A 15,419-nucleotide genomic window follows, 5' to 3' on the forward strand; every position below is an offset into this window, starting at 1 on the left:
GAACTAGAGGTTTAGGGTGAGAGGGGAAAGATATAAAAGAGACCTAAGGGGCAACCTTTTCACGCAGAGGGTGGTATGTGTATGGAATGAGCTGCCAGAGGATGTGGTGGAGGCTGGTACAATTGCAACATTTAAGAGGCATTTGGATGGGTATATGAATAGGAAGGGTTTGGAGGGATATGGGCCGGGTGTTGGCAGGTGGGACGAGATTGGGATATCTGGTCGGCATGGACGGGTTGGACCGATGGGTCTGTTTCCATGCTGTACATCTCTATGACTCTATAACTCATACAAAAAGTACTTCTGTGCTGTAACCTTTAAAGATTTCTCATGATAACTAGTGGCTATTTGAAATTTCCAGTATATCAAATGTCTTTGAATGCCAATTCCAGATCTGAGAAAATATTCATCCAATAGGTGGTTTTTTTCAACTGTGGTAAGAGCCCAGCCCATGAATGCAAAACAAAGGCAAGAATCTTTCATAGCTTGGGTAATAAAGGTGACTCCTGTTAAAGATCCCATCATCATTAATGTCAATGTCAAGCCAATCTTGTTCACTGAACATGATACTTTGAAGTAATCCTGTGTACAGGACATGGTGAAGGTTTTGTCAGCACCAAGGGGTAGGTGATGCCCAGTGCTATTATCTACAGGCTATTAATCCAGAGACCCAGATAATGTTTAGGGAACCCAGGTTCAAATCCTGACATGGCAGATGGTGGACTTTGAATTCAATAAAAATAAGTTGCAATTAAGAATGATTACCATCGTTTATTGCTAGAAAAACCATCTGCTCACTAACATTCTTTCGGCTAAGAAACTGCTGTTTCCTACATACCTACGATATGGTTGTTGCCCTATGGGAAATGAGTAAATAATGACCTAGACAGTGACACCCACATCCCATAAATACTTTTTTTAGAAGCACCTGGATGGCATTCGGGTTTGAACTAACAAGTGACATTTGTCTCGTTCACGTATCAGGCACTGTTTATCCTCACACATAAAGAACCAACTCACTTACCTATGCTCTTCACTGCTATAACCTTACCCCACGCCTACTCCTTTAATGTACTCAGGATTGTCATTGATGAGCAACTTAACAGAACCAACACTGATTCCAAGCACAAAGCAAAGATTGAGATTTGTGCTTCATTTCATAATGCTTCAGTGAATTTCTCCTATTTCCAAAACTCCAGGCAAGAGTGTTATAGAACATGGACCTGGATTTTTGCAGTCAGAAACCTAATACTATCCAAATAAGATCATTTACTGATTGATGTACAATGCATTTTGCTTACAGGATGCACTGCAGCATCTTATGAGCTTGCATTTATTGTACCTCTAATCCTAAAACCGCGGCCACGAAGAAGGGAAATGCTGTTGCCTCAAAATGCACATTCTATTAATCTTGCTGTTTGCTCATATTCATTGTTGCTGTGTCGAAATCCTGAGTTCTCTAACATTCTCAGATCAAGACAACCACATACGTTTGGTGTCTTCAAAATCCTTAGACCAAGTATTTTAATCAAATTATGAACCTTTATTGAGCAGTTTTATTCAGATCAATTATATACACCTCAACTCACATGTGCAATTGTGCACTTCTACTGCTGGCTGGAGTTTGACAAGCTCCAAAACTACAGGTGTCTATACCACTACCAGCTACATGGTGAATGTATTAATGAAATTTTAACCTATTTCTTAGTTTCTGTGAGAAATTCATTTGTATCTGACGTTTGTTTATATTTTTTAGGTTATTCTCCTTCTGATAGTAAGTACTCCAGATGCACTGGGCAGCACTGCTGAATTTGAAGTACCATTGTCAGCAGCATTCTACTCCCTCCTGTTCTATCTGCTGTGTCTGATGTTGACAGCTATTCATATTATCGTATGTACATCGACAAAGACATCTTGCTACTTTTGCAATGTATCCTGGCTACTTGTTGCAACAGTGATTGTATTGATATCTGCCCTGCAGTGTGTGCTGATTTCAACTCTTTGGAAACGTCTTACAAACGGGAAGCCTCAACACAAGGTGATTCACTGATATTGAAATGTGTCAGAGAATTGAGGAAAATACCAGCAGTTCTCTTTACACAAATTAAGTGGAAGTTTTGACTTTGTGCAAAGGAGTCCACTGTCCATTTATAGGTTTGTGTGTTTTTATGGCTTGGAATTCTTCACATTAGTGCTATGAAATACCCCTCTAAACTTTGCAAAGGTACTTGCTGCAAATGTTTAGATTTTGGCACCTGTGCATTTTGTTAGATATCGCAAAATGACAAAGTACAAAGGAGTGACTCATGGCTCGTGAATGGATTCATTTGTCCAGGTTGTGACCATTTAATTTTTTACCTCATCTGTGCAGTTCATCCAGATCTTACAACCTCAAAGGTTGAACATGTACAGCCGATGTCAAAATGGGAGGTCTACTTAATTGTCTTTTTTTTTTAAAAATCAAAGGATATTGATAAGATGAGAGAATAGCATCTAGTGGAGCTCTTGTGAAAATGTTCCAGAAATAAACATTGATAATTTTACTGTGACTGAAAATAAGCTCTAGGCTGTCCACGACCAGAGGAATTTGGAGGTCCATATTATAGGGTAATGAAGGTGTTAGATTCAATTGATAAAACCATAAAAATTATATTCTGGATTTTATTACAGGTATTAATGATGAACTTGTGTAAAATATTAAGCTATCAGTTAGAAGGTTGTTAGGAAACATTGTAGGAGGTATAATGAGTCTTTAAAGAGAGTACAGTGCACGTTTGCTAGAAGTTTACCCAGTATGAGGAAATACAAATTCACAGAAAACTTAAGAATTTACATTTTCTGTTATGTGGCACAGTAATAGGGAAATGTGGTGACTGTATTTTGTAAATGATGTAATGCTAAAACAGGGTACAAGGCAGCAGACTGTCACAGATGGTTCAGTGCTAACACTCTTGTGTCCGAGGAGGTTGTAGGTTCAAGGTCATACTTAGTGAATTGAGCACATAATTTAGACTGTAATAAGGACAGACTGCTGTCATGTCAGCAGTGTCATCTTTCAGATGAAACATTAAACCAGGCCTACAATGTCATGTAGATCTGAAAGTAGAGGAACAAGAGTATTCTCCCTGATGTGCTGACCTATATTTATCTCTCAATCAGTGTCATTAAAATAGATTATTTTTTGTATCTCCCAACATTCAAGCAGTGACTACAATTCAACCTCAAAGCACTTTACAGGCACTGGGATACCCTGAGGTTGTGAACATATAAATATATAGCCTATTTATTTGTGCTCTTTCTTAATTGAGGGTCTAGAGGAAGGGGCTGTCAACACAAGTTAAATTTTAAGGAAGATAGAATAAAGGGGAAAGGGAAGGTGTTCAGGCTGTGGAATTAATTATTGGGTCAATGCTTGAAGCAGGAATGACATCTGCATTCAAGTTTAGGTTGTGTTGGTGGCCAAAGGAAATGGGGTTGAAAAGATTGGTGAATATAAAATCTTCATTATTTTCTCATGTAAGAGCTAAAATGCCCAGTTGGGCCATATTGGAAATTTTGCTTTTTTTCTCTGGATTGTTAATACCTCCTCTGCTGCTGGCATGGGTGCTATTTGTGGATTTATTACAGTGTTGATCCAAGTTGCACAAGCTGTCCAACATTCCATTTCACTGCAGATTCTTGTGTTAGTAGAATTAATGTTGTGGGTCAATAATAGGACAGTTATTTGTATGTGAACAGTATTTATTATATTCACCCAACCCCATGGATTAGAAGTTTCCACCTGAGGTTATTTACTGTTCCTGTTGTGATTTTTATTTTTAATAACATTGAAGCATGTCTTGAATTTTCATGTTTTTTTCTACTGTTTGCTGACGTTCTAAATTTATACAAAATTTATAATGTAATTGAATTTGATGTAAAATCAGTGACAATTGTTGAACAAATCCATTAAAACAGTTTTCTGTCGTGTAACTTCTTATTAACTTGTGTGTTTTCTTTCCCGCACAGAGTTGTGCAGCAGCCAATTCGAGCTGGTCTGAATTAGATTTGCTTCTGTTACTTGGGACATTTGGACATACCTTGAGCCTCGGATCCAGCAGTTTTATAGAAGAAGAACATCAAACGTGGTACTTCCTTACCAACACGCTTTTGTTGGTGCTCTTTCAAGATGTCTGCAGAAAATACTTTGTAGCCAATGACCTCAAATCAAAACAAAGCAAGAATCCAGAAGACGATGATTGCCATGAACAGCAAACTGCTATCCATGGCTTATTTGAAACTTCTAGTTGTGACCAGAAAGATGATACATCCAAAGGTTATACACGTTCAGGTGAAAGCTATGAAAAGTGGCTGACTTTATTGAGCCCCTGGATTATCCTAGTGTTTTGTCGGGTACTCCGCTCCCTCAACCAGACTGGGATTAAATGGGCTCACAAACCAGACTTTGGCCACTGGCTGACTAGGTAGATATAAGTATAGTCTTGCATTTGATTCCTTCTCGACATACAAAACATTGAAATTGTCAGTTGGTAGCACTCTCGCTTCTGACTCGCAAGATTCGGGTCCCCTTCCATGTGCAAGTATAAAAGTGAAAGGTGACATTCCAGCACTGAGAGAGCATTGCACTGTCAAATTTGCTGCCTTTCAGATGACAGGTTAAATTGAAGTCCCATCTGCTTCCCTGGGTAAATTCTATGGCGCCAGTGAGAAAAGGTCTGGGGGCATTATTACTGCTATCTCGACCAATATATATCTTTTAGTCAATATCACAAAAACAATTTAACTAGTTGTTACCACATTGCTCTTGTGAGAGTTTTCTGTGCGGATACTGACTGCCATGTTTCTTCCACTTACAATAATGGCTACACTTCAAAAGTGGAAGTTCTTCATTGGTTGAAAAATGCTTTGAGACATCACATGGTCATAACAAGCTTTACATCAACGCAAGTTGTTTTTTCCATGTTTTATAATCAACCTTTTGCAAAATAATTTTGTTGAAAATTAGCTATTTTAAGTCTAAGCACAATGGCCAGTAATCACTATAAATGCTACAATTAAGTTTGTGTGTGTATGGCTGTTCAGTGCTGAGCAATATTTTAAACAATTCATGAATCTCAAAATAGTACAGAAATTACCACATAAAAACAGGTTGAAGCAACCCTTTCTGTTGTTGAACCCCAGTTTGCCCTACTCCACATTGAAGGACAATAAAGCAACTGTATATCTAACTGTTCCTAAATATGATCTGGTTCTGCATCAATCGCTAACTGCTGAAACTTGGAAGTGCATAACCACATCTCACAACCCAATGTGTGAATATAAAAGCTCAGCTGCTATCTATTCTAATTCTCTTGCATTTAAACTTATATGTGCATCCCTTTTCTAGACTTCATGACACTGTAACTGTAGCAATTTCAACATCATTTGTAATATTTATGATGACTATTGTTTCTTGCAGCTTGTAGTATTTTAATCATCATGGTTAACAGTTTGTGTCTTTTATTCCGTCTATTATTCTATGTGCTTCTTGCAGTACTCCACTTGTAGGTTTATAAAAATGATACCTAGATTTCAGGGTTAAGTTATGAGGAGAGATTACACAGAGGTTTGTTTTCCCTAGAATTTCGAAAGTTAAGGGATGATCTGATGGAAGTCTTCAAAATATTAACAGGAAACAACGGGGTAGATAAAGATAAACAGTTTCTACTGGTCGGATATTCTAGAACTAGGGTCACAGTCTGAGAATTAGATTTTTTTTTAGATTAGATTTTTAGATTACACAGTGTGGAAACAGGCCCTTCGGCCCAACAAGTCCACATCGACCCGCCAAAGCGCAACCCACCCAAACCCATTCCCCTACATTTACCCCTTCACCTAACACTACAGGCAATTTAGCATGGCCAGTTCACCTAACCTGCACATTTTTGGACTGTGGGAGGAAACCGGAGCACCCGGGGAGAATGTGCAAACTCCACACAGACAGTCGCCTGAGGGGGGAATTGAACCTGGGTCTCTGGCGCTGTGAGGCAGCAGTGCTAACCACTGTGCCGCCCGTAGGGGGCCAGACTGTTCAGGAGAGATGTTAGGAAGCACTTCTACACACAAAGGGTGGGAGAGGTTTGGAACTCTCTTCCACAAACTACAGTAGGTGCAGGATCAGTTGTTAATTTTAAATCTGACATTTTTTTCAGCAAAGATATTAAGGGATATGGGCCAAAGACAGATACTGTATATGGAGTTAAGCCACAGATCAGCCTTGATCTCATTAAATGGTGGAACAGGCTCGAGGGGCTGGATGACCTACTCTGTTTCTATTTTTTATTCTGTTGTTTATTTTGTAACCACCATTCTGTCAATTATAACCTGTCTCCTTCAATACAACAGCTCCCTCTAGTTGAGTATCAGACTTGACTTGTTTAAGTTGGATTTCTAACTTTAAATCATTTGTAAATTAAAAGCTGAATTAGGCTCAGCATTGTTGCCTGAACTCCATACACTCTTCTATCTATTCCATTTCCTTGCCTCCATTCCAACATTACTGCTCCGACAAGTACTAATTGTTTTCCAATTTTGCAACTAATTTCATATTGGATTGAACAAGTTATCATGTACACCCATAGATTTAATCCTACCTATATATATATATTCTTAAATCCAGAACTTTGTTCAGTGCCTCTGAAAAGCTTGAGAATGATATATTGTAAGGTTTCTACTGTGTATTTAGCTTGTCCTTTCCTCAATAAACAGTTGGTCAAGTAGGTTCTTTAGTTTCTAACTCATGTTCCCTCCAGCTTTATTTATAATTGGTGGAATGCATTTAGATTATTTACTTCATTTTAATACAATTTTTTAAAATGGAATCTTAGAATCCCCTACAGTGCAGAAAGAGGCCACTCGACCCATCAAATCTACCTCACTCCTGCAAAGAGCATCCCATCCTGACCCAGCCCCCCCCCATCCCCATTTCCGATGGCTAATCCATCTAGCCTGCACATCCCTGAACATTATGGGGCAACTTAGCATGACCAATCCACTTCACCTGCACATCTTCAGATTGTGGGAGGAAACCCTCACAGACACTGGGAGAATGTGCAAACTCCATACACAGTCGCCGAAGGCTGGAATTAAACCTGGGTCCCTGGTGCTGAGGCAGCAGTGCTAACCACTGGGCCACCGTGCTGCCCGTTTGGTAATCTCAGAAAATATAAAAATGTTTTAAAGATTCTCTAGTTCTTTCTGAACACTTAATTTAAAATATATATTATATAGTAATTAATCTTGACAAAGATTTTTATCAATCATGAATTAGACTCCAACTTAGGTTAGGAAAAAAAGGTTTTAAAAATAAAATACCAATAACTGAAATCTGAAGAAATTAGACTCCACATTTTAGTTAATTTTCAGTGCCAGAGAGGATGTTTAACAGTAAGAAAGACTGATCATGGCTGTACAAATTTACTTATATTGGTATGGACAAGCGTTAACTCTATTGAGTTTAATCAGCATCAGTCATGTAAGTACCGTAATTTCACGCTCTTATTACTGAGATACATTGAGAGCAAAGCTTTTCGGGAAACAAGGCAACTAAGCAACTTCCTGATTTCTGCATTTAACTCTATGTACAATTAATAAAGTTGCTATCCGGTTTATTCTCGAATAACAGTGAGCACTGACAGCCCCATTGCTATTCTTACTGTAGAATCCAAGCCATTATATCATGTAAAATTACAGTATTTCCAAAATATGAATTGAGGGGGTGGTGGACAGTGGTGGTGAAGAAGTGTCACTGGACTCAAACTCTAATTCCTCTCCACAGATGCTGCCAGAGCTGTTGAGTTTCTCCAGCAATCTTTCATTTTGGTCAAGTTATCTTGATAACTTGGTTCAACAGATGCTGATTACATGTTTTTGCTTTGCAGCTCCAGTCACAGAACTGCACTCTCCATACTGGCAGCAGTATCGCTCTTTTTGATCTTTATTTTGGTTCAGAGGACATGTTCCACTGTTTCTAAAGTAGCACTGGCACTGGGGTTGGTGGGAATTTACTGCTATCGGGCAGCAATTGGAAACCTAACATTCCCCTGGAATCCAGATAAACATATTTCAAAGTAAGTTCTTTGATAATGTTGAAGGAGTTGTCACATTTGTTAAGATTAATGTCACAATTTAAGCATTGCATTTAAAGAATTAAGTTCATAATTTTAGATATGTTATATAAATTGAATAATTATCTATGGATCATCATCCAGGTGGAGTAGGACTGGAGACTAGGATTCTTCCTGATCTGCTCCACATCTGCTGGTTGGAGAAGCAGTCGAAAATGTTTAACTACTGTTCCCAATAATTTCTGGGATTTAAACTAGTTGAATTCTTTTGGTAATTGTTTTACCATAGGTTTTTGCTTTGTCAATCTGTACTTTATTTACCCAAATTCAGAATTTAAGTGAAAGAGTATGTACTCCATATTGGACAGTTGACAGTCTACTTGCATTAGTTTCTTGCACTGTTTCACAGTAGAGAAAACTCAAACTTGGTGATGGTTTTTACATACGTTGTTCCTCAAGTTGACCAAAAGCATAAAGTCACTGTCGGCAGACTATGGATCATTGGAGATTTCCTTTTTAGTTCTTCTGACTTAACTAGCTAGTGTGAAGGATGTGGGGTGTGGGTTGAGAAGGGCACCATGTATTGTAACTGTTGTTATCAGTGTCGAATCACTCAAGAAACGTGGTTTCCAAGGTTGTGCTTTCTATAATCCTGTGTTGCAAATGTTGTATTGCTGTTGCCCCTTTTGTCTGATACTAGGTGTTTAAAATCATGAAAAGTGTACAGCTAATAGAGAGAAATAATGAGAAGACACAGATTGAAAGGAGTTGGCAAAAGAGCCAGAGTCAACTAGTGGAAAACTACAATGGATAGGATTAGAATACCATCTTTTAGGATGGTGAAAAGAGAGAAATACTTGTAGGAGGAATGATTGTAGGGATATGTGGAAAGATGTCAGACTAGATCTAACTAGAGTGCTGTTCAGAATCTGAGTTAGTGCAAACTCAAAGTCAGAGTCATTTATTGCACAGAGGAAGCCATTCAACCCATTGGTGAATTGTACTGTTCCTATTACAAACGCACCATTTTGTTTTGTTTTTGTTAGGGGAATTATTGAAGCACGTTTTGTTTATGTGTTTATCCTCGGAATCCTTTTTACGGGAGTTAAAGACCTGTTGAAATCTGCATTCGCTTTTCCTGACACGACAACAAACAGGGGACTCTGGGAAATGTACAATGGACTTGTGCTCTTGGCTGCACTGCTTCTTCGCCCTCACAACTTGCCAGTCTTGTTGTTTATCCTTGTCGTTCAATTAATTTTAACAAAATTTATATGGAGAATACTGGATTATGATGCAGCACAAATTACCATAATATATTACTGGTTTGGCCAGGCTTCTTTTTACTTTCAGGTACATTTTTATTCTCTCTCGTTTTATTTTAAGCATGCATAATTCCAAGGCTTAGTTTCTAACAAAGGATGATGGTTTTGTGTTTTTAAGCTATTGGACCTTAATAAGATGCCAATTATTTACCACCAACATCAGTTTCCAAGTTAGTAATGCACTTACGACTGTTACAAAACTCAAAAAGATTTTATCTGAAAAATGCAAAACTAACTTCACTAAAGCTTTTTTCAAGATTTTGATTCCTCCTTTCTGGTTGTCCTGAATTATTTAAAACCTATTTGACAAAAGGTGCCTTCCTACCCAATGCCCCTTAACCTTATATATCTGTCAGATTCCCCTCTCAACATTCACTGTTGCAAGGAAAACAACACCAGTTATCCAATCTTTTCTTACTGCTCAGACCCTCCAGCCCACACAGTATCCTGGTAAATCTCTGCAGTCTCTCTCATGCAGTCACATCCTTCCAATAATGTGGTGACCAGAACTGCGTGCAATACTTCAGTTGTGGCCCAATTATACAGTTCTCCATCCTTTTCTTGTATTCCATGTCTCAACAAATAAAGGCAGTATCCCAAATGCCTTAGCCATCTTATCCACCTGCCCTTCTACCTGTGGAGATGCACACTAGGGTCCCTCTGATCTTCAAATGAATATCAAATTCTTATTAGCTTGCACTAACTCAGACTCTGAAGAGAACTCTACAGTATTTGGCAGGACGGGGTAATGAGCAGAGTCATCATCATAACAGTTTCAGACTTGCTGTGCTGCAAATTTAAATTTTCCCTTTTGTTTGAAATCTCAAAGGTTCATTTAGAACTAACAAGACAGTGTCCTATAACTGAAGATGCAATTTTCCAAACTGCATGTATTGACATGACCATTTAATATTGATATCATGGATTCATAAAAGTTCTAGAATCAGTTTCAGATAAAATAAACTTCCATAATGACTTGTAATTATACAACAGAATGGATTCCCAAGTGGAAGAGTCTGCATCCTTTTGGTTGCTAAAATGCTAGGATAATCTTGGAATCATTATACTCGTACCAGGAATGTCAGCTCCAAATGCACAGTTACAGGAAATGATCAGACAGCCCCAGTGATAATGCAAAGCCTATGGCAGACTTTGTGTTACAACTACTGAGCTGAGTACTAGGGTGCCACCTCATAATTTCCCTAATTTTGTGCAACAACAGTATGCCAAGACCAGTTTAAGTATGTTTTGCATTCCTAACATTTGATTCGTTCTGTGAAAGCTCTGTAGCATTGACTTAGCTGTACCAGTGATGCACTGCAAGACATCACATGAGCTGTCTGTGTACTTGTAGCTACTGAAAGGATAAATTAAATATCCAGATTTTGAGTTCCAAAAAGTTATAACCTACCTACAAAAGAAAAAGCTGCCTGTTATTATGAAAACTTATGTTAGACATATTGCAGGTGCTACTCATTTATTATCATTTAACCACAAAAAAAAGTCCTAAATACAATCTTTCTAATCTTGTGCACTATCATATTCATCCACTGTCATCATATTCCACAAAACAGAGCAGCTTCAGGGTTCAGTGTATTGGTGTACAGGATCTTCATTTTCTTATGATCATCATCATTTTCTGATTTGTACTGCTCAAAACAAGCTTGGAGCTGTTGTCTCTGTGCAAGATATAAAAATTATAGACACCAGAGTCTTTGCTTAGTTATTTTTAAGGAAAAGCTACTTAGAGGAAGCACACAATGATGATTTCACATTACAGTTACAATAGTTTCTCTCATTATCTCCTGTATTAATGCCCCTTACACTTGGTTTACACTTACTCCTATCAGCACAGCATTGCAAGGTATCATTGCGTGAAATTTTCACAGCCTTACTCATCTATCCCTAGATAACCTAAGCCATTAAACAAATAAACATATCTACAACAAAGTTGAAGCAACATAAAAGCACTATCTATGGAGGCCTTGAATGTCTTAATATTTTTTCAGCCATGAAAATTAAAATGAAACTATTTCTTTCTCAGTTCTTAACAGCATTACAGATCTGAGTTTCTCTGGTTTGTAAACATAACAAAACTTATTCATCTGTTTTAGCAACTTTAATTTGTTTGATGTTCAAAATTCCACCATTAAACAAGTCAGACTTAATGATATATTTCAGCAGATTGCAACCGTAAGAAATCTGTCAGTATGTTTTAGTGCATTGAAAGGTCACAGTTTTTCCACCTCACCTATCTTATCTTAGATTTAATACTAGAAGATAAAATTCATCTGTATTATGTAGTGGCAACTTTGTTTTTTAGCACAAATGAATTTTAGAATTGATGTCTGTCTGTTTTTGATTTTTTTTTGTACAATAACGGTCTTTCATTTGTAAATTGTCAGATGAAATCAACAATTTTTTTTTGTATCTGTTCTGCCACTTCTGGCAGTCCGTTTATATTGGAGAGGTAACTTCAAAATCAGATATGCAATCATTTTAATTTCATTGAACTTTAATTTTCTGTACAGGGAAATTCGAATAGCATTGCAACTGTGGACGTATCAGCTGGTTTTGTGGGTTTCGAGAATTATGTGGAATTGCCAGCAGTCTTCCTTACACTATTCAGCACTTATATAGGCCCACTACTGTGGGCTGTGCATCTAACATGTTACATGAGCTCAGAAAGAAACAGGTAATGATTTATTTAGTTTTTGTCCTTTGATATCTATATTAAAAAAGGGGGAAAAAAAAAATCACAGCTTCTTCATAATCCCAGATCAGAAATTAGTCTTTTGTAAATCTAACAAATAAATTTAAACTTGAGGTTAGATGGGATATTAAAATTAAAGGTTTCCCTTGGACAGAGTAGAGAATTTTATCTGTAAGGTTTGTGCTACTTTGGAACACTATTTAAGGCAGGCAGCAATACATTTTTTTTGGCAAGGGAGTTCAAGATTATCTTAGTGAATGGAAATGTTGAATTGAAATGCAATTGGATCAACTATTTTGTATGTTCCCCCAGAATTCTGTTGCCCATATCCTGTTCAACAATCGTCCTTGTATTTGTTGACACACCCTGGCTTCTGCTTAAATAAAGCTTCATTTTTAAAATTCTCAACCTGATTTTTAAATCCCTGTGGCCTGGCTCCTTCCTATTTCTAATCTTCCTACAATCCTCTGCATTTGCTGTGCTAGGTTTGGCCTCTTGAGCAGCTCATTTTTGATTTGCTCCGTTGTTGGTGGCTGTACCTAAGCCTAAATCTGTGAAATAACCTCCAGCTTTCTATCTTATTTTCTTCCTTTAGACACCCATTAAAACCAAGCTTTTGGCCAACCTTCCTAATAATCTTTGTGTTCACTTGATGTCATGTTTTGTTTTTATAACACCTCCGTTAAGTACCTTAGGATGCGCTATTACGATAAAGGTACTAGATAAATACAACTTGTTTAATTTGGGCACTACTTTTAATCTTATCTCTTTTTGCAGTACTATCCACTTTGAATACTAAATATGACTTAACTTAATAACTATACAATTTTCAAGTTGAATTCTACAGTTGTTGCTGCATGACATATAGCTATGTTCTTCCATAATGGATAACAGATTAAAGATGCATAAAGTTATATCTAGGATTAACACTGTTCTATTCATCGCTATGCTTTGTTCAGGATCATTAGTAAGAAAGTAGCCATCTTCCTTTTGTGATCTACTTAAAGCATGAGTTCAGTGTTGATTACTTCAGGGTTGGATTTATTTTTCCAAGGAAATATCACCCATTGACTGAAGTTATTCCTGACACAAAGAATGATGGTTATAGTTGTCAGAGGCCAGTCATCACAGTTCCAGGGCATTATCACAGGATATTTCAATAAAGGATCCTTAACTGCTATATCAATGGCTTTCCCTGTCAAATGTCTTCAATATAGTTCTTAAAATTGAAAATTCAGAAGTTCTATTGGTAAAAATTATGATGACCCTATTGTTTGGTAGTGAACCAGCTTGGTTTTAATATTTTTTGCTGTCCCAGAGATATGTAGCCATGTGTTTAATTTGCCTCACATGCCACTAGGTGTGAAAATGAGAGGAGAAAAGTAGGGTTACAGTTTCAATTAATCTTGGCCTAAGCAGGTTTTGACCAGCAATGTTATTCATGTTAAGCTTTCTTGCTTTTCCCGTGACAGGTATTCTGCAGCAGTGGGGCACAGCTGTTACTGTTTAGTTCTATTACGAGCAATCCCAGCGTCAGTTTATATTATTCTGGTTACCTCTCTTCGCTATCATCTATTTGTCTGGAGTGTTTTCTCTCCAAAATTGCTGTACGAAGGTATGCATACACTTGTGACAGCAGCAGCCTGTGTCATGTTCACAGCAATGGATCAGAAACGGATGATAACAAACTTAAAAAAGTGATCAAGTGTACTGGATTCATGTGTATATTTGTAAAAATTTTCAAAATCTATAATGTAATTTCAGTTCTTGTGAAAGCAAATAGTTGGGATTGTGTGAAATTGCAATATAAAACTATCGCTTCTGTTTTATAACTCTTAAACATCTGCACCCAAAAGAACTTTTAAGAGGTGAAAGAGTATGGACAACAATGAATCTATTTTCTGCTGCTACCAAAGATTAGTTTTATTATCTTACCCCAACCCTGAAGTTATTGAACAGTGTCTTCCTTTTTGAGAGCATTTAACACATTGTATATGCGGGATCTCTTTTTCGTATGGGCAAACAGTTTATTTTCACTCCTCTTTCCATACTCTTCAGTATACCTTTATTTCAAAAACCTATTTTTTTTGAAAATATAACTTATGGACTTTAACAAAACAGGTTGTAGCAGCAAATTTCAAATATCAAACATTCTCTTTTTTAAACCAACCTCGTAAAAATTCTGTTTTGGTGACTGCCTTAGATTTGAACCCACCACGATGTTTCAAGAAATTTCATTTGAATTAATTTTTGGTAGAACAGTTGGCTCTGGTCCATGAGAATACATTAGCAAAGACCAACAGGTCTTATGAGTCAAGTTTACATAATTCAGCAACCCCAGACCAACACTAAATAAATTCATGCTTCAAAAAATGTTATTAAGGGCTAGAATACTCAGCTCATCAATCTTGCCATTGTTTTTGAGGTTTGTACTTTATTATATGGCATTTTAACTTGAATTCACATTATTCTAAGTAAATGAAATTGGATGATTAAGCTTAAGCAGATTATTACTTCAGCCTCACCTGTTGTATTGAGTCTAACTTAGTCCACGACATCAAGAATGGCAGATCCTGCAGCAATGGGAAACTAAATGGATAACTGGGATTAAACATGCATGCTTCAGAACCTGTTATGACTTGAGAAGGGAAAGATCAGGTGATTTTAAGTATGTTTACAAGAACCTAAAGTACAAAGACAAAATGTAGAGTTGCATTTCTATACTGTCCTCCCCATCTGTCCAACAGAATTTCAGTGCAGCCAGTGTTAAAATTCTACAAGAACTAATATACAAATCATTCTACACTTGCCACCAGTTACATAGCTTATTCTATCAGGACAGATGGGGGATTGTTAGATTTGATAAAAGTAGACAGGGATAATTTCTAGATCAGAGTGGTACTGGAAAAGCAGAGCCGGTCAGGCTGCATCTGAGGAGTAGGAAAATCGACAGTTCGGGCAAAAGCCCTTCATCAGGACTCGAACCGTCGATTCTCCTGCTCCTCGGATGCTGCCTGACCAGCTGTGCTTTTCCAGCACCACTCTAATCTAGACTCTGATTTCCAGCATCTGCAATCCTCACTTTTGTCTAGGGATACTTTCTGCACACTGGGGCAGACAGATGAACCACAATGGCATTAATGAGGTTGTTAATGATCCCATGCCATTTAAATAAATTGAGTTACACTAATTTTTTCAAAAACAAATGTGTAAATGAACTAGATTGTGTGATTTATAAACAGGAATTAGTAAAACAAAAGATGTTTTTTCATAAGT

The 15,419-nt window shown here is 37.3% G+C and overlaps 1 protein-coding gene across 6 annotated transcripts in view; it reads left to right on the plus strand.

Annotated features, from left to right (window-relative positions):
• The window catches only part of pigg (phosphatidylinositol glycan anchor biosynthesis class G), a 37,100-nt gene extending 22,016 nt beyond the window's left edge, over positions 1-15,084 (plus strand). For 2 of the 6 annotated variants that reach the window (XM_043674249.1, XM_043674250.1), the window contains exons 8-13: positions 1,757-2,038; positions 4,009-4,463; positions 7,920-8,108; positions 9,152-9,458; positions 11,962-12,125; positions 13,616-15,084. In XM_043674249.1, the coding sequence (XP_043530184.1) occupies positions 1,757-2,038; positions 4,009-4,463; positions 7,920-8,108; positions 9,152-9,458; positions 11,962-12,125; positions 13,616-13,844 (1,626 nt within the window). In that variant the 3' untranslated portion in view covers positions 13,845-15,084. Of the gene's footprint in view, positions 1-1,756; positions 2,039-4,008; positions 4,464-7,919; positions 8,109-9,151; positions 9,459-11,961; positions 12,126-13,615 lie in introns of those variants that run through there. The other 4 variants (XM_043674252.1, XR_006309076.1, XM_043674251.1 and 1 more) reach the window with 4 other exon arrangements.
• Positions 15,085-15,419: the final 335 nt, after the last annotated feature.

Source organism: Chiloscyllium plagiosum, chromosome 32 (genome assembly GCF_004010195.1).
Source record: "Chiloscyllium plagiosum isolate BGI_BamShark_2017 chromosome 32, ASM401019v2, whole genome shotgun sequence".
NCBI lineage: Eukaryota > Metazoa > Chordata > Chondrichthyes > Orectolobiformes > Hemiscylliidae > Chiloscyllium > Chiloscyllium plagiosum.